This window comes from Condylostylus longicornis, unplaced genomic scaffold, assembly GCF_029603195.1.
Source record: "Condylostylus longicornis isolate FDR11 unplaced genomic scaffold, ASM2960319v2 ptg000052l, whole genome shotgun sequence".
NCBI lineage: Eukaryota > Metazoa > Arthropoda > Insecta > Diptera > Dolichopodidae > Condylostylus > Condylostylus longicornis.
The window spans coordinates 207440-226866 of NW_026578021.1; the positions used below are offsets into that span (position 1 = coordinate 207440).

Sequence of the window (19427 nt, forward strand, 5' to 3'; positions counted from 1 at the left end):
TGTTACAGAATATTATAAAAATCTCTGTTAAATACTTCTTTCCATTTTTTGGACATTTTTAATAACCTTAAAGTTAACATACCTACAAAAATGTAAATTTGGCTCTTAGTAGGGTTCCGCTTTGAAATGCTCGCCAGTAAGTTTCGGTAACAACCAGAACTCAAATATCAAATTGCAAGAAATCCATCAAATCGCTCCGCAGATATGGTGAAAAATGTAAAATCGGCGCACAGATCAGTTTTTGAGCCCTTATATTTGGAAAAAATTTATATGTTTATTGTTTTAATACGAGGAATTTAAATATTAAATTTCAATGAAATTATTTCTTTTTATATACGTTGATTATTTTTTTTATATACGCAAAAATGTATATTTGGCCCGTAGTAAACGTCTAGTTGCTGACGCCTGATTTCTTCCGAAAGTTAGGAGGTTTCGTGGAAGGTCGAACGAAGCTTATATATGAAATTTCAAGCAAATCGGTTGAATATTTTCTTTAAAATGGTGAAAAATGTAAAATAGGCCCGCTAAAAAGTGCAGTTCCCGGTTATTATTAGAAGTTATGTGATATCTAGGGGCTGAAAACAATAATAAAGACTTCAGGCATCTTCAGAAAAGAGCTTCTAACGAATATAATAATATTGTTCATTCAGTGACAAAAGGAACGCCAATCGGACGGTCGGTTATGTGCTGACCACATCAGATTTTTATACCCGTACGAACGTATGTTCGAAGGGTATACTAAATTTGCGTTACCGTTTGTAACGCTAAGAAATAACGGTGTTAGATATAGACTCAGGTATGTGTTTTTGATCAGCGTCAAATTCTGAGTTGATTTAGCTTTGTCTGTCCGTTCGTTCGTCCGTCCGTCTGTCCGTCCGTCCGTCTGTTCGTCCGTCCGAACGATAATTCAGAAACTAATTGAGCTAAGTTGACCAAATTTTCACAAATGATTTATTGTAGTAAGTGCCAGAACCCTATTTAAATTGGACATGATCGGGGTACCGGTTCGGGTAGCTGCCATACAACTTCAAAATTTATTTGGCTATATCTCAGAAACTATAAAAGTTATGGTATTGAAATTTCACACAAACGAATATATTAGTAGGATCAATATGCCACATAAAAGTCGTTGAAAATACTTGGCTCCTTCTGGTACCTGCCATACAACTTCAAAAGTTATTTGGCTATATCTCAGAAACTATAAAAGCTGTGATATTGAGATTTCACACAAGTGAATATATTAGTATGGCCAATGTGTCTGGTAAAAGTCGTTGAAATTACTTGGCTCCTTCTGGTACCTGCCATACAACTTCAAAAGTTATTTGACTATATTTCAGAAACTATTAAAGCTATGGTGTGGCCTCGGTAGCCGAGTGGTCAAGCACTCGAGTATAGATTGAATCAACCGAGGGAGCGTGGGTTCAAATCCTGCGACGGCCTGCACTAAATAGATGTGGAATTACTGAATAAGTAATTTCAATTCTCCCACAGCAGTCCACATATAACCTAAAAATTAATATCTAATATTAGTATAACCTTAATACAAAATAATTACCATATATTCTTAATATCCAATACTATAGCCCGCAAATACACAATACAATTAATAAACTGAAATAATTAATATAAAATATATCATCTGACGCATGACACTGACAACCCACCAAACATCTCAACTTACCGTCAGAAGAAGTTCAGGGCTGTACAGACCGCGGCGACATCTTGCGGAAAAAATTCTGACTCGTCCCTCTACAGGGCGATAAGATCAACTAGATTATGTAGATAGCTACGGTAGGCTAGTCACCCGCCTAGTGAATTCCTTTGACTCAAGAAACCGATACACGGCCTCGGATTAACACCGTTGATAACCTGGTAACGAACATTGGAACTCATACAAGGACTCGAATCGGACAATGGAATGTTAGAACTATGTTAGAACCGTCAAGATTGGCACAAATTGAACAAGAAATGAAGCGATACAGGGTAAAAATATTGGGAGTAAGCGAGACAAGATGACCTGGTATGAACGAGCTAATAACAAATGAGGGTAACAGATTCATATACTCTGGTGGTACGGGCGGAAGCAATGGCGTAGGAATAATAATAGATAAAACCATGGTCAATAGCCTGATGAGCTGGAAGTCAACCTCTGACAGAATAATTACGGCTAGATTCTATACCAAAATAAGAAAAATAACAATTATCCAATGCTACGCCCCAACCGAAACGTCAGATGAGGAACATAAGGATGAATTCTACCCCCAACTTGTGGCAACTATTAGCAATATCCCAAGAACAGACATCATCATACTTATGGGCGATCTAAACGCAAAAGTGGGTGCAATATTGGAGAATGACCCAAGAAAAATCATGGGCCCCCATGGTGTTAGTACAAGAAATAATAATGGCGACCGTCTCCTCGACCTATGTACAGAATTCAACTTGGCGATTGGCGGCACTCTCTACGCTCATAAGAGTATACACAAGTACACCTGGGAGTCCCCTAATGGTCAAACAAGAAACCAAATAGACCACATATGTGTCAGCGCAAAATGGAAAGGCTCGCTGCTAGATGTCAGAACACGAAGAGGGGCTGATATACACAGTGACCATATGCTTATCACTGGAGATATAAGATTGAGACCAAGTGCTTTGAGGTATACGGCTCGCAAAAGAAGAGTGAGTCTGCGTGTACCAGAACTACAAATAGAAAGTACAAAGCGTCAATTTGTATCAAAAATGCAAGAATTGGCTACACGACAGCTGGATCCTAGCGATATACAATCAAGTATACGACAGATAGGTGAAGAAACAGTAGGAATTAAAGAGCCAGAGCGAAAAATATGGATCTCTGACAGTACATGGGCAAAGATAAGAATAAGAAGAAATCTGAGAAATAAGCTCTTAGCACACCCTACACCTGAACTCAGAGCAGAATACAACAACATTGCGAAACAAGTTAAGAAGTCTGCCAGAAGTGATAAGCGAAAATACTACAACAATATCGCGTCAGAAGCACAAGCAGCAGCCGAGCGTAATGATATGCGCACCCTGTACAATAAAATAAGATCGCTTACTAAGACCAACACGAAAACTGATCGGCCAGTCTTAGACAAAAATGGAAATCTGCTGACGTCGAGAACTGAGCAGCTTGAGCGTTGGAGGGAGCACTTCGAAGAAACCTCACACCACTTAAATGTGCCAGAAGATTATGCAGCAATACAATCAAATCATGCCCTCCGAATAAATGCTTCCCCGCCCACACAACGAGAAACAGTGGAAGCCCTAAAGAGATTAAAGAAGAATAAAGCAGAAGGCATTGATGGCATCCCCGCAGAGCTTCTACAGGCTGACATTGGTAGTACTGCGGCAATACTACATCCAGTACTCCAAAGTGTGTGGCAGAACGAGAATGTCCCGGATTCATGGAAGCAGGGCCTTATAGTGAAGCTCCCAAAGAAGGGTGACCTCCGAGAATGCTCCAACTGGAGGGGAATCACCATACTAAACTCAGTAAACAAAGTGCTGGCCCTCATAGTCCTCGAAAGAATCGAAACGCAACTTGAGCATACTCTGCGAGAAGAACAGGCTGGGTTCAGAAAACAAAGAGGTTGCATCGATCACTCTAACACACTGAGATTAATGGTAGAACAATCAGTTGAATGGAGGTCCCCATTATACATAACATTCGTAGACTTTGAGAGAGCATTTGATACTATAAGACGTGAGCAGATCTGGAGGACGCTGGCCGGTAGGGGAGTACCAGAGAAAATAATAAACATTATACGGGCCCTATACAATAACTCAGAAATCAGAGTGCTGCACGGCAATGAATTAAGCGAGCCATTACAAATGAACAATGGTGTAAAGCAGGGTTGCCCACTCTCCCCCCTACTGTTCAACTTAGTTCTCGACGAAGTAATGCGTGGAGTAACAACAACCCCTAGAGGTATACAATGGTCCATTACGAACCGTCTAGAAGACTTGGAATACGCAGACGACATTGCTCTACTTTCCCACACGCACGCGGATATGCAAAATAAATTAAATGAGCTAAAGATAGCGGCAGAAAAAGTAGGTCTCAAAATTAACAATAACAAGACCAAATCGCTCCGAATAAACGCATCTAACTCAGCCCCGTTTAACATCGGTTCTATGCCAGTAGAAGATGTGGATCATTTCAACTACCTTGGAAGCATCATATCTACATCGGGAGGTGCCAAGGAAGACATGGATAATAGATTAAAACTGGCTAGAATGGCGTTTGGCAGACTGTGGGCGATCTGGCGATCCTCGCACATAACAAGAAAAACGAAACTTGCCATATTCAACGCATGTGTAAAGTCTGTGCTTCTATACGGCTCTGAAACTTGGCTGGTCCAGAAAAATGCAACAAACAAGCTCCAGGTCTTCGTAAACAGATGCTTGAGGGCCATCTGCAAAATATACTGGCCCCAACGTGTAAGCAACACAGACCTATGGGCGATAACTGGCCAAGAAAGAATTGCGATTGCAATAAAGCGTAGAAAGTGTGGTTGGATTGGTCATACCCTAAGGCGGCCACCCAGTGCGATTGCCAAGCAGGCTCTGGAGTGGAACCCTCAAGGAAGAAGGAGTGTTGGGCGCCCTAGAAACACATGGCGCAGAACGATATACAAAGAAATAGAAGGTGCAAATACCACATGGACAGAAGCAAAAAGAATGGCCCACAACAGAGTACGATGGCGAAGCTTTGTAACGGCCCTATGCTCCCGCGTGGAGTAGAAAAGGCAAAAAAAAAAAAAAAAAAAAATTAAAGCTATGGTACTGAAATTGCACACAAACGAATATATCAGTAGGGCCAATGTGTCTCATAAAAGTCGTTGAAATTACTTGGCTCCTTCTGGTACCTGGCATACAACTTCAAAAGTTATTTCACTATATCTCAGAAACTATAAAAGCTGTGATATTGAGATTTCGCACAAGTGAGTATATTAGTAGGGCCGATGTGCTTGATAAAATTCGCTAAAATTTCTTGGCTCTTTCTGGTAGCTGCCATACAACATCAATAGTAGTTTGGCACAACGAGTATTTTGAATAACACATAGTACTAAAATTTTGCATAAATTAATATGGTAATACGGCAACTTAAAGTCATAGTCTGCCCCATAGTTAGTTATGGCACATTTGTTATTCGCACATAGGATAACAAATTCGTACGGGTATCACAGAGTTGACAAGGTCAACTCTATTTTTTTTCTCGTTTTCTTATATAATTACAGTTTTAATAGAAGTAGTGAAATTAAAAGAAAGTAGATTGGAAATATTAATCAAGAAGTTTGCATTTCAAATATTTTACTAAAATTTATAATTTCATAATTTATAAAGCAAAATTTATTCAAAAATAAAAAAATAATGAGTTTTATTTTAATTTGATTTTTTTTCCAGATATTTAAATTGAGAAAATATTTTGAAATATTTTTTAATTTTTGCTTTAAAAAAAAAATATCATAATAAAACTTATCCTTCTTGCAAATCACACATATTTTATAGCAGAGGCCAGATAAGAAAATAAAATAAATAAGCTCATGTTATGACTTTGACAATGCTCAGAGCAAAGAAAGAACTAGAAAACATTTGGCTTCATTGTTTTTTCAAGATCCTCCTTCCTTTAGTATTTCTAATTTATTGTTCCAAAACGTACTTCACATGACGCAAAACGAGCCATACAGGTGAGCCAATTAAAACTTGTAAAGATTGTACTGCTTCGTTTTTCTCAGCTATTTTGTAAAATTTTCTTGAGGTAAAATCATCTTCATAAGAAGTTTAAAAGTACAGCAGAAAAGCAATATATTAATTAAAATTACTAAACTTTAACTTTAATTTAAGAAAAGATAAGGGAAAAGAAGTCCTCAGAAAAAGACAAAGATAAATTTTTTTTCATATTGGATTAAAACATCCGCATTCATCTAAAATTATGAAAAAAACTGTACGTATAAAGAAAAACATACATGTTTTTTAATAATTAAAGAATTTCTTTAATAATATAAATCCGTCTTAATGCGTGTTTAGAAATTTTTGACGTTGTTTGAATTCTTTGATCAAAAATCTTCGAACAATAAAGAGACGTCTAATTGCGTTGACGATTAGTTGGTCTATCAGGTCTTTTTTTGTATAATCCTGAGTTGAAGCAATATTAAATCGCATAATTTTTCCTACTTATATAAATTATACCTTTATCTAAGTCTAAAACTGCGACCGATAGAGTTACAGATTTTGAGAGAGACTATTCCAGCCTTCGTCAATATATGCGGTTAGTTTTTATAGGCGTCGTGTAGCTAAGAGCTGGTGTGTCGATAAAGCTTTTGATAAAAAAACATTTAATTTTTCAAAATCTATATACATAACTGTAATTATATATATTACGTTCTTGTTTCTTATTATCTTTTGCTCAATTTGGATCCTTCATTAAATGCTTATCTCATTTGGGATCTTTTACTAAGCATTAACTATTAATTATTATTTGTTTCGTTAAAGTTTCTGAAACCCTATGAAATTGATGATCATTATACCTCTAATAACTTATGTTCGAACGGTGTATTCAATTTGCGTTACCATTTGTAACCCTAAGAAATAATAGATCTCAGACCTTAATTTCCCTCACAGGTACTGAAACTTTTAGAAATATTTTGTAGAGAAATAAATATAATGCAAATTCCTTTCATTTCTGAAATGGAAAAGTAGATGTTAATAATAGATAATACTGCGTAAAAAAATTAAAAAAATTTGTTTTAGTTTGAAAAATACTTTGTCTTAGTTACTTGATGTAAGTTTATACTTTGACATTTTTGCATTGTTCCATGCAGCTCTTTGTATGATTTTAATAAATCCTTCTAACTCCACATCTAATTCCTCTCTTGATTGTATATTAATATTTACGTCAATATTGTTTATTATTTCCTATCTAAAGCTCACCCAATCTGTAGTGTTATTTGTCAAACTGGGTCTAAATAATGTTTTAGTTGTTTTTTTACTTAGTTTTAATATGACAGCAGAGTAATCCGAATTAAAATCATAATTATCTTCCAGGCTTAGAAAGTTTTCTGATATTTTTTTGGTTATAAAAAAGTCAATAATATCAGGAATCTTGTTAGTGTCAGTTGGCTAATAAGTAGGAGTGCCAGTGGAGTGATAGCAACAACCTAGTTCTTGAATAGCTTTTCTTAGCTCTTTTCCTCTAGTTGAGATGATTTTAGGACCCCAATCTGTATGTTTGGCATCATAGTAACCTCCTATTAGATATCTGTGTTCATGCTTGTAAATGAGATCTTTAAAAGTATTTTTCTTAATGCTACAATTTGGTGGGCAGTATACAGCACCAACACTTAAGTCTTGTTTAATAGATTTAATTTTTATCGGAATGAGCTGAATTTCAACTGTTTCTATCTTGAATTCTTCAATATGTTCTATACTTTCTTTTATTAGTATTGCACTACCTTCTCTTTTCTGATTGCTGGGAGGTACTGCTTTATAGCAATTAGAAAAGGTTTTCAAATGAGCCTCCGACAGCAAACATATATCTATATTTCTCATTTTGAGAAAAAACCTTTAATTCTTGTTTCTTATTAAAAACTCAATTAGCATTGCAAGTCACTATACGTACTTTAGAGATCTCGTCCTTATTATTATTCTTATATCCTGTTTTGCTTAGAAGCGACTATGAATATGATACCTATGAATATGATATCCCTCTAACACTTTGCCAGATATTGTTATTCTGGCTATTATTGGAGTCCTTTGCTCATTAAGTTTAACTAGATTTTGTTTGGTTTTATTCTTTTTCAATTATCTTTTTTGCAATTCTTTTGCAACCAGGCAATCTCGATAGCTAGCAGGGTGTGCCTCATTGCAATTTGCTCATTTGGACTGAAAATTATCCTTCTTGTTGCAAGCTACTGTCATATGATTACCAGCACATTTTACACACTTAGCCTCCATATCTCTGGCATTTTTTGCATTGCAGAATAGACTTGCTGTTTCTAAGAGCTTCGATTTTTACTCTCATGTGCTGTAAGTATTCTATTTTAAAGATTTTTTTTAAGTCTTCCGAATGGTTAAAAGATAACGTGAAGAGCGAAAGTTTTACAACATCTTACACTTTTACACTTTTCATTTTATTTACAACATCTAGACATTTAAAACCTTTGTTAATGAGCTCATTAAGACTTTTCCAAAACAATTTTGAAAAAAAGTGCTTATTAGTTTCACTCTGTCCGTCCGTCCGTCCGTCCGTTCGACCGTCCATCCATCCGTCCGTCCGTCCGACCGTCCATCCGTCCGTCCGTCCGTCTGACCGTAAATCCGTCCGTCCGTCCGTCCTTCCGTCCGTCCGTCCGTCCTTCCGTCCGTCCGTCCGTCCGTCCGTCTGTCGGTGTGTCTGTTTACAAAACTTCTACACCCTTGAAGATAGAAAGCTGAAATTTTGTACGTACATAGATCTTTACTAGAAACTTATTTCCGTAGAACAAAATTTTTACCTATCTCCCCCCCCTCCAGAAGGTATACCCCCCAAAACCCTAAAAGTGGCCTTTTTCAACTATTTTTTGCAAAGAAACCATAAGCATTTTTGAAATTTTGCAAACGCAAAAATGCAGCGGCTTGCTTTCCTTAGCGTGGTATACTATACTTGAACTTTAAAAAAACAAAATGGCCGTTAAAATTTACTGTTACATAAAATCCGTTTTTTTTTCAAATTTTTGATATCGTTTTTCTTCTAGACCCCAGCCTGTAGAAGCTTGAAATTTTAGGGGGTTTTACACATTAATAAATAGTTCATTTCGTTAGAAGAAATTTTTTTCCATCTCCGCCCCCTCTCAAGTTATCGCCCCTTGAAATTTGTAAAATTTGAATTTTTGACACCTATATTCCGCAAGCTTTTTCAAATGTCTATAAACGCAAAAAGTTAACGGTAAATTCCATGACATTAAAAAATATAATTATTTTTCTTAACTCGTACATACAAACCTTAAAATCGAGCATTATGTTAATCCCTCTTTATATTAATTTTTGCTCTATTTCAAATACTGCATAAATCGGTCATCCTAAATATATGCAATCCCAGAAATAGTTTTGTATATGAATGAAAAAAAATTTTAATAGTGTGATAGGTATACATAAACTGTATTTAAAAACAGAATTTCCACTTGTTGAAGGAAAAAGTGCTACAATACAAAGCATTGCTTTGACCCAACTTTATCTTTTATATCCTCGGGCTCGGATTTCTAGCCATACCTTTCACTGGCCTTGTCAGTTTATTCTCATACGTGTGCCGCTCCAGTCTAGCCTTATTTCAAGCTTTTGTTAGCAATCTGTATTTATTTTTATCCACCACGTTTATTTTTAATTGGTCATTATTCATCATGTTGATACTAACGTTTATTTTTTCGTATTTTAATATCCTAACTATGTGGAAGCATTTTCTAATTCTGTTATTCAATATAACCGGAGGAGGCTTGTGCTTCTTTGGAGTTATTTTTTAACTGTCTTCTCTAAATTTATTTTAATTCCTTTGCCATTTCTTTTCCATTTTTCTGTTTTAGGTTCCAGTCGGTTTTCTATCCAGTTCTTTCTCATCAATTTCATGTACAATAACTTCCGCATCTTTGTTCTTTTTTTCTATTGATGAAGATTCTATTTGATTTTTTAAATTTGCATTCTCTGCTTATAGTTTGCAGATTTCGTTTTGTAACCCCTTACAAAAATTTTCTTACTCGGTTATTCTCGAGTCTTGAGTATCCAATTTACTTTCGCGTATATGATGCTTTCTCATACTAACGGTTGGGTGTTAATTTTTTTGTCTTCTGCAGACTTATTAGACTTTTGATCAGATTTATCCTCCTTAACTCTGTCATTTTTGTCGGCAATTACCAATGGGGGTAATCGCATGACCGCCTATCTCCTTTCAAATGGATCCATCAACGCCGATCTACTATGCAATAAGTGGTCTCCCCCAGAGTTCTTTATGCAATAAAGAAGTTTTACTATTTCCCAGAGTTCTACTATTGCATAGCATTTCTCCTCCTAATAACAATAATAAATAATTTAATTAATTGCTACATTAGCATTTAATTGAAATGAAAACAACAATGTATGCTAAAATATTGAACAGGTTAAGATAGGTTTAAACGTCTGAAAAAATATTTAACCGATTTACTTGAAATTTCATATATAAGCTTTGTTTGGCCGTCAGCGAAATCTCCTAACTTTTGGAAAAAATCAGGTGTCAGCAACTGGACGTTTAATACGGGCTAAATATACATTTTTTGCTATATAAAGAGAAATAACCAACCAATTTCATTGAAATTTAACATATAAATTCTTCGTATTAAAGCAATGAACATATAAATTTTTTGGAATATTATAAAAAAAGATATTATAAAAAAAGATATTATAAAAAAAGAAGAATTGGAACCATGCATATAAAAAATCTGATGTGTTCAGCATACCAAGAAAAATGTAAATTTGGCTTTTAGTAGAGTTTCGCTTTGTGCTACCCGAATTCCCTTAAATGCTTGCCAGTCAGTTTCGGTAACAACCAGAGCTCAAATATCAAATTTCAAGAAATTCCATCGATTCGTCAAATGTTCCATAGATAATCAATGAAAAATGTGAAAAATGTAAAATCGGCCCGCAGATCAGTTTTCGAGCCCTGATCTTTCCAAAAAATTTATATGTTCATTGATATGATTTCTTCCAAAACATACGAATTTTTGCGGACGGTCGAGTTGAGCTTATATATAAAATTTCAAGTAAATCGGTTGAATATTTTCTTCAAAATGTTCAAAAATGTAAAACAGGCCCGCCAAAAAGTGCAGTTCCCGAGGCCTGATATATACCAAAAGTTGATCGATCCGTGCCATGGTGGAAACAAACTTACATATAAAATTTCATCAAAATCGGTTCAGCCGAACTTGAGATACACGCGTGCACACACAGACCGACAGACCGACAGGTTGCTAAAAATAGTTTATTTACACTTCCCTACTATGGAGAAGTACGTTCCCACCGAAAACTCGATATGCAAAATTTGTTGCCATCACATAACCTACCTATTGTTTACACAATACGGTCGGTAAAAAAAGAAAATATTTCTAGTTAATTCTAGTTCTGCTACCCAGCAATACGATTAAGTTACGTACCTTTTTCTCTTCTAACTGGGTTTCTTCTCCTTTATTTTTAATGCTAGTAACACCAATTACAGCGGATATGCAGATGTTGGTTTAGTCAGGATCACACAAAATAACCATCAATGTTAGAGATGCGAAAATACAAGATTGAAGCTTCAAACTTATTCATATAATCGAATTAAGCGGAATAAGAAATGCGTTAAACAAAGTCAACAATGTTTTGAACAAGCAAATTACAAAATTAAATCTTTTGTTTCCTCACTTATATTTCGAAATTCAACATATAATGAAGCTATATTTTAATTTCGATTCACGCAAAAGTAGAAGAGCCATCAACACCATTTGCACTGCTTGCAATGCTCATAAAACTTATTAACGCTCATAATTTAACTGAAATTGAATTATAAACTGAGTAGTAAGCATCAAATAAAAATATATTGCTGTTGTTTGCTCACACCATTGAAATTCGTAATGTTGTATCGGTTCACATATTATGCTAAAAGCAGGTCGAAATATTGTATTGCAAAATTATCAATTCAACCTTGCAAAAATTTTACTGATAAAGCTTAGAGTGTGGTGTGTGGGATTGCTTCTCTCATTATAAATGCAGTTTTAGAAAGATTGAACTTCTGGAAGCAGTAAAGTTTGGTCATGTATCCGGCAGTAAACAGCTTGTGCTTCAAGAACTTGTGATTCTATGGCCTCTGCTCAGTTAAAACGACGATAACTTCCGACTTATAAAGAGTTTTGTCACAATTTTTCTGGCAATTTTAATTCCTCACTTCTTTCTGATTTATCTAAATTCGGTTTGTTCAACTGTGCGCTGAATAAAATGATATTCTTTTTACAATCTTTGGGTTCTGTTGTCGTTAATATTCATAAATCTCAAATCCACATCAGATCGATTATCTCAATGCTCAGATCGATTATCTATTTAGAAATTATATTTCGCATTGTTAAGTCGTAAAGATCTTTTGAATATGTGAGCCGTCAGTTGCATAATAAAAAAATCGGTTGATTATTTCTCGTTATATACACAAAAATGTATATTAGGCCCGTAGTAAACGTCTAGTTTCCGATGCCTGATCTTTCCAACAAATTAAGATGTTCATTGTTTTAATACGAGGAACTCATATATTAAATTTCAATGGAATCGGTTGATTATTTCTCTTTATATACACAAAAATGTATATTTGGCCCGTAGTAAAGGTCTAGTTGCCGATGCCTGATTTCTTGCGAAACATTTCAAAATATAAAAATATAAACCGATTCAGAAAAATTCTTCGAATGAATTTTATATCGCAAAATTTAAGGACGAGATAATTAAATTTGAAATTATGATCAATAAAGGAGGCTTTTCTTTCCTTTTGCCCTTCATAAATTGGCGACTAACATTTTTTTTCGTCATCCTTTCTCTCCGCTTCAATCAAGTTAAGTGCTACATTACAAACTTTTAGTTTGACCCAATTTTACTTTAAAGTGGCTTTGATAAGATTAATGATTTTTACCGACCGCATTGTGTAAACAATAGGTAGGTTATGTGATGGCGACAAATTTTGCATATCGCGTTTTCGGTGGGAACGCACTTCTCCATGTTGGGGAAGTGTAAATAAGCTATTTTTATTAACCTGTAGTTTTATTAGGCTTCCTACCTTTTGGAAGGAATCAGGCGTCAGCAACATTTTTTGTTATATAAAGAGAAATAATCAACAGATTTAATTGAAATTTAATATTTAAATTCTTCGTGTTGAAACAATGAACATATAAATTTTTTGGAAAGATCAGGGCTCGAAAACTGATCTGCGGGCCAATTTTACATTTTTCACCATATCCACGGAACGAATTGATGGAATTTCTGGAAATTTGATATTTTAGTTCTGGTTGTTAACGAAAGTAACTGGCGAGTATTTCAGAGAGTTCGGGTAGTACAAAGCGAAACTCTACTAAGAGTCAAAATTACATTTTCCTAGGTATTGTATATTTTCTAGGTAAAAATAGAAAAGGAGTAAATAACAGGCATTTTTTATAATATTCTGTAACACTTTCACTTAACTAGGTTTTTTTTTGATTATTAGTATAAACGACGCAAACATTTTGTTCATTCACTTTAAACGCTGACAGTTCTATTCTCATTTTTAGAAAACATTTTTAATAAAACCCGACTTTAAATTAAGATCAATAAGCAAAAATCAATAAAAGTAAAAAATAATGACAATTTTCTTTTTTTACATTTTATTAGGGCCCTTAAAATCTTGACATAGAAATGGTTTTCGTGCTATATATTCTGTACCATAAAATATTTTTAAACACTTAGTGACTAAAATTAAGGTTTGAGAAAGTGGCCAAAATTCTGTAAAAAATTTCAAAGTTTCAAAAAATTTCGAACGAAATTACCTGATTAGAAAAAACTGAAAAATTAAAAAATGGGAAAAATTTGATTTATCCTAAAGTTCCAATGATTGATATTCCGAAAGTACACAAAATATATAATCAAGTAAGGTGATTATTTTAAGCCCCTTTAATAGACCTTATGACTCAGAAACTGTTTGTTTGAAGCCCCTATCTTTTTTCGAATAGAAGTTATAATGAAAAAAGCTTAGATAACTAGAAATCTCGTGAAAATTCGTAAAATCCCTGTATCTCGAAAACCCTTGAGATTTCGTACCTACTCCGGAACAAAAGTTTTACCAATTTTCGACCCTTTAACCAATGGTATATGTTGTTGTATACCTTTCTGAATCACCCTGTATATGCTGAATTTACCAACGATTTTTAAAAGTCAACAAATTATATTATTTTATACAACATAAGATTTTGAAATTTTCGAGTATTATGCGGTCAATTTCTATATAATCGGTAGTTCTGCCGATTAAAATAATGTTTCCATTATTGATTATTAATTTCAGGTATTTGCTTCTAAATTTTTTGATTTTTTTGCCCCATCATTTTCTTCTGTCTTTAACATTTAAATTTTAACAACCACATCTGGATTGATCTGGATTATCTGGATTGACTAAATTCAAAGAACTAGGTAACCCTATGATAGGTGTAAAGACATTTGTGCTTCAACAGCAAGATTATTTTAAGATATGTAATTATATAAGAGGAATTGCATTAAGTCTTTAGGAGAGAATTTATAGATTTTAAATATTCTCCAAAGTGAAGATGTTGACACTAACGGTCTCTCAAAATTTAAATGAACTCTAAAATTTTTCTCTGGATGCAGCAATTTTCATATTTATAAAAAGTTCATATGGTTAGGTATGATGTACTCCGACAGTGTGGGTTTATTTACTAAAACGCGACTACTTTCATGTAGTGACTAACTTGTGTTGATATAAAGATATAAATTTATTTTCAAAAATGACACAGTTTATTCACGTTACTCTTTTTAAAGTTTTTTCAATATCATATATGTAGGTGGCTGAACAAATAACTAAAATTCAAGTAGACGGCGATAATGTGGCAGAACAACGATCAAATGTTAAAAATGATGAAGAAACAGCTTTGGAGCAAGCTAGACTCGTGTCAGAAATTAAAGAAGAATGTGATGCTAAATTATCTGAGGTTTTACCTATTCTTAATCAAGCCTTAGCAGCTCTTACCACATTAACACCTACTGACATATCTTTCGTCAGAACAATGAAAAATCCGCCAATTGGTGTAAAAATAGTTTTGGAAGCTGTGTGTATTCTTAAAGATGTTAAAGCAGATCGCGTACCATCTACATCTAGTGCCGGCATTATAGACGATTACTGGGGCCCTTCTAAAAGAATATTGGCTGATATTAAATTCGTCGACAGTTTGTTAAATTTTGATAAAGATAACATTTCACCGCAAACCATTAGAAAACTTCAGGAAAAAATACTGAATAACGATAATTTTGAGCCAGATAAAATAAAACATGTTTCCACAGCCTGTGAAGCACTTTGTCGGTGGGTCATAGCGTTGACCAAATACGATGCAGTGATTAAAAGCTTTGCACCAAAGAAAATGGCATTAACAGAAGCTGAAAATCGATACAAGGTAATACAACATAAACATTTTCAATTTCTTATATTATTTTTAACTAATCATTTTTTTTATAATCCAGTCCCTTATGATTATTTTAAAAGAAAAACTGGAACAATTAGAAAAAATTGAAGGCAACTTAAAAGAAATACAAAGCATTCTTGCTGAGCAACAAATTCAACATCAGTAAATTATATCATTATAATATATTTCATGCAAAATTAGAAATATCTAGAGTTTTCCGTCAGAACATGATATTTACATTTTTGACAAAAAAAGTTATGAATGCAGTATTACTTCAAATTTTAAGTGCTTTATAATGCAGGAAAAAAAATTTAATTTTTCCAGTAGTTTTAGAATAAATCCTTGAAGAAGATTATAACTAACCAATTGTTCCAAAAATTTTTCTGACAAAATTAGATAATAACGGTTATTCACTTCTTGAGATCATAAAATTTTCTAAGAGGGCATTGAAATATAGATATGTCCTGTTATACACTTTGAAACGAAAATATATTCTAGTTTTTTACCGTTTCGTTTCAAGTTGAAAATGAAATATCTGCACATATTCACTTCTACATTTCATATTTAAATGTTCATGTTGCTTCTTGCATATAAGTGAAACGCACGTTTAGAAACATTCAAAACTAGATAAGTGAACTTATTCAATTCTGGTTGATACTAATGGCAATTGGAAAAGTGTATATTATCTTATTTGATGTAGAAAAATAATTTAAAATTTTAATATTATGTAATATTTAGTAATAAGATTTTAAAATGCTAACATTTTAAAACATCCTCGCTAAACTTTCACCAATTCATGTTTTAGTAAAACAAAAGTAACGTAAAAAAAATTTCAATGGTGTTTTACTCGAAATGACAAGAATGCAAATATCATGTTCTGACAGAAAAGCCTTGATATATAAGAGACATTTTTCTTATAGAAATTTAAAGTTTCAATATGAATGGTGTACGCAGAGATTACAAAGGGCACAAGAACTAATGCTTGTGTTGGGTGGCGAAAAATTTAGATGGATTTCTGCAGCGGAACTTTTGACAGAAAAATATAATACGCTAACTGGAGATATTTTAATATGCTCCGGTCTTATTGCGTATTTAGGACCTTTCACTGCAGAGTTCAGATCACAACAAATAGAAAATTGGGTAAAGAAGTGTCTAACCTGCAGCATTAAATGTAATTCCAATTTCTTATTCAACAACGTACTGGGTGAACCTATTATGCTAAGAACTTGGGCAATTCAGGGTTTACCAGCCGGTACTTTTTCTATTGAAAATGCAATTTTGATTGAGTAAGTCGTACAAAAAAATTACTTTTTAATTGCTATTTCAAAACCATTGTTTCGCAAGAATACCTCGTGGATCGCAAAAAAAATTTCAGGTAAACTGGAAATAGCTTCTTAAAAACGTTTGGGTATTTGTTTTTAAAGTAAAATATAAAAAAATAATTTATGCATAACGAATTTTTTAAATCGTGTGAGTCAAAAAATTTTTTTTCAAGTCGGAAATACAATATCCGCCAATTTTACTCAAGTTTGTTAGTTTGCTTTTTTACGAAAAAATTGCTACACCCATTAGACTAAGTTACGTAATTTGGGGGCACCCCAAAAGTTACACATAGGCCAACCAGGCCCGTTGTGGTACAGCCTCATCCCTTCTATTCTCAATCGAATTATAATAGGATGTTTGGAATTATCGTCGATATTTGTTCTTCGTAGTCAGGCTCCCACTCTTAAGATACCAACTTTCAAAAATAGATGAAGCTCTAGTATCTTGCTGTTAACAGGCAGTAACTTATTTTTTATTAGGCAGCTAATTTCTGTGTTATAGAAGTGTCTTGTTACATTTATCGTATCATTATGTAGCCATTCTAATCCTAACCACAACAATTTGTTTTCAATAATTTGTTTCAGACAGATTCTCATTGACGTTTTCATTTGTATTAAAATAATTCTAAATAATCTTCCTTAGTGATTGTTGAATGATTTTAACGCGGTTGGCAACGAGAGGAGGAGTGTACTACTTGGAATCAGTCCATGCATATAGTACTATATTTGACATTTCTAAATCATCTGCAACCTTATTAAGCAGTTTCATTAGTAACTCGGCTCCCTTTAGTTCTATTGAAACTCTCTGCTCTCGCGGTATTGAAAGTTTTCGCGAAGACGATGCCAAGTTTGTTTTGGCGCTGATTAATGTTGACTTATAACAGTTTTGGTGCAGTCGTGAGTGTACTACTCTAGTATATGCTCTACTTGAAGCGCCCCAGAACCCATGAAGTTGAATTGGTTTGGTTGAAGTGTAGAAAAGCCACCGTTGAATTTTTACATGACCTATAAATTACAATTGGTTTCGAAAATTGATATATTTTTCATGTACACGTGTCTGTTACCGTCATCCCAACCAATATTTTTGTTCGATATGTCTTGTAGAAACAGTTTTGCGGATAATACAACTGGTGCTACCCATTCAAGTGGGTCGGAAATTCCGGAGAGTACAACACTTTTTGTAACAACCCTCTTTGTGACAACCCTTTTTGTGATACCGTCATATGCCTAATATATTACATGACTCAGTTTGTGTGTTTCTCATTTCAACTGATCTTGTCGGCATTGTATTGTTTACGAGTTGTGGGCTGCTGCCTGCTCATTTGTGAAGCCTAAAGCCAGCGCTTTTTAGAACGTTTAGAACGTTTTTGGTTTCTTGCGAACTATTTTTCAATATTAATTAGGCGTGCGATTGCTCTTTTTTTTACTGTCGTTATTAAGCAATGCTGCTTTATAGTCTTCTCTCGGCAATATATTTCCCTCCGTTATTACGTTAAGTCGTTGTTTCATAAAATGCTTCACATTCTTCATCTTTTTTCACCATTTCATTTTTCGGAATTGCTTCGGCGGCCCGGAATTGTTTGACTTATGCATCAATATCATCCAGTGTAGTATGAATTTCAAGCTGTTTCTAAGGGTTTTCATTGCTCCAGGACCTGTTACAGTTCACCCAAAGACTGCTTGCTGAGCTATTGGATTGTGTGATTGTCCTTTTATTATTCCACTAAGCTATATTTTACTAATGACAGGTGACCCTAATATAAGATCAACTTTTGCAGGTTTTTCAAATTCAGGGTGGGCTCAATCTATGTTCTTAAGTTGCTTCCATTTGTCTTAATGTACTTGTTCTTGTGGCAGGATTTTTGTCAGGTTTTCCAGAACGTAGGCCGTGTTGGTAACCGAAAATTCTTTACATTGCTTTGATGCAATTATTATGCTCACACTATTTTTTACAGAGCTTATTTCTTTTGCACCGATTTCAGTTATTATGGCATCAATTTTGGTTCTTTTAAGTTGCATTATTCGATATGACGCAGTTGTATGATTGCCAACCTGAATTACTAGGTGTATTATGTGTTCTTACTCTGTTTTAGATGTATTATGTGTTTTCTTACATCATGTAAAAGGCTGTGATGATTTTTGCTGCATTTCATGTAAGTGCTCTTTGAAATGCACTTGTTTCTCACATGATTGCTGCTGATACAGTTTGAGCATAAGCTGTGCCTTCTTACAGCTACGCATTTTTGAGTAATACTCATGTCTTTGAATTTTTGACATGAGTAAATTTTATGCTGCTCTGTACAAATTGGACATTCGGTTACCCTATATCACGCTGTGATACATTTGGTTGCTTCGCTTTTCATTTTTGGTTTTGTTGCCGGGTCCTCCAAAGTTTCTAACGCCTGAAATCTTGTTTCCAGGAACTGTAACATAGTTGTCAATTCTGGGATTTTCTTGGGGTTTGCCTATTTTTCGTAGGGCCTTGAAGTTTCCTTATCAATTTTTTGTAAAATTAGGAAACTAATCATAGGGCCCCAGGAATGCCTAGGTTTTTTATAGCACAAAGGCATTTTGTAGTATCCAACATTATGAGGTAGAGATAGCAGCTTATTCATGTATGATGAGAACAGTATTCTTGTGTTGTTGTACCTAGCTGTTAGTCATTCCCATACAGTAACGTAATTTTCACTAGTTACTAAGAGATGTTTTATTATTAAGTTCATTGGCTCTGGCGACAGTAAACTTTTGGGATAATGAAATTTTTGGACATTATCCAATTTGCTATTTGAATGTATAAGCGAATTGAACAGGTTATAAAAGCTGGTCCATAAGTCATACTGCCCGTTGAACGTTGGTATGTTAATTTGCGGTAATTTTACTTGGTTTTCTTGTGCTCTTGTAGACT

The 19427-nt window shown here is 34.2% G+C and overlaps 1 protein-coding gene across 1 annotated transcript in view; it reads left to right on the forward strand.

Moving 5' to 3' along the window:
- The window catches only part of LOC129611557 (dynein axonemal heavy chain 7-like), a 277416-nt gene that overhangs the window by 48899 nt on the left and 209090 nt on the right, over window positions 1–19427 (forward strand). Inside the window, exons 4-6 of the mRNA XM_055524754.1 lie at window positions 14586–15191; window positions 15304–15362; window positions 16121–16486. Coding sequence (XP_055380729.1) covers window positions 14586–15191; window positions 15304–15362; window positions 16121–16486 — 1031 coding nt within the window. The remainder of the gene's footprint in view (window positions 1–14585; window positions 15192–15303; window positions 15363–16120; window positions 16487–19427) is intronic.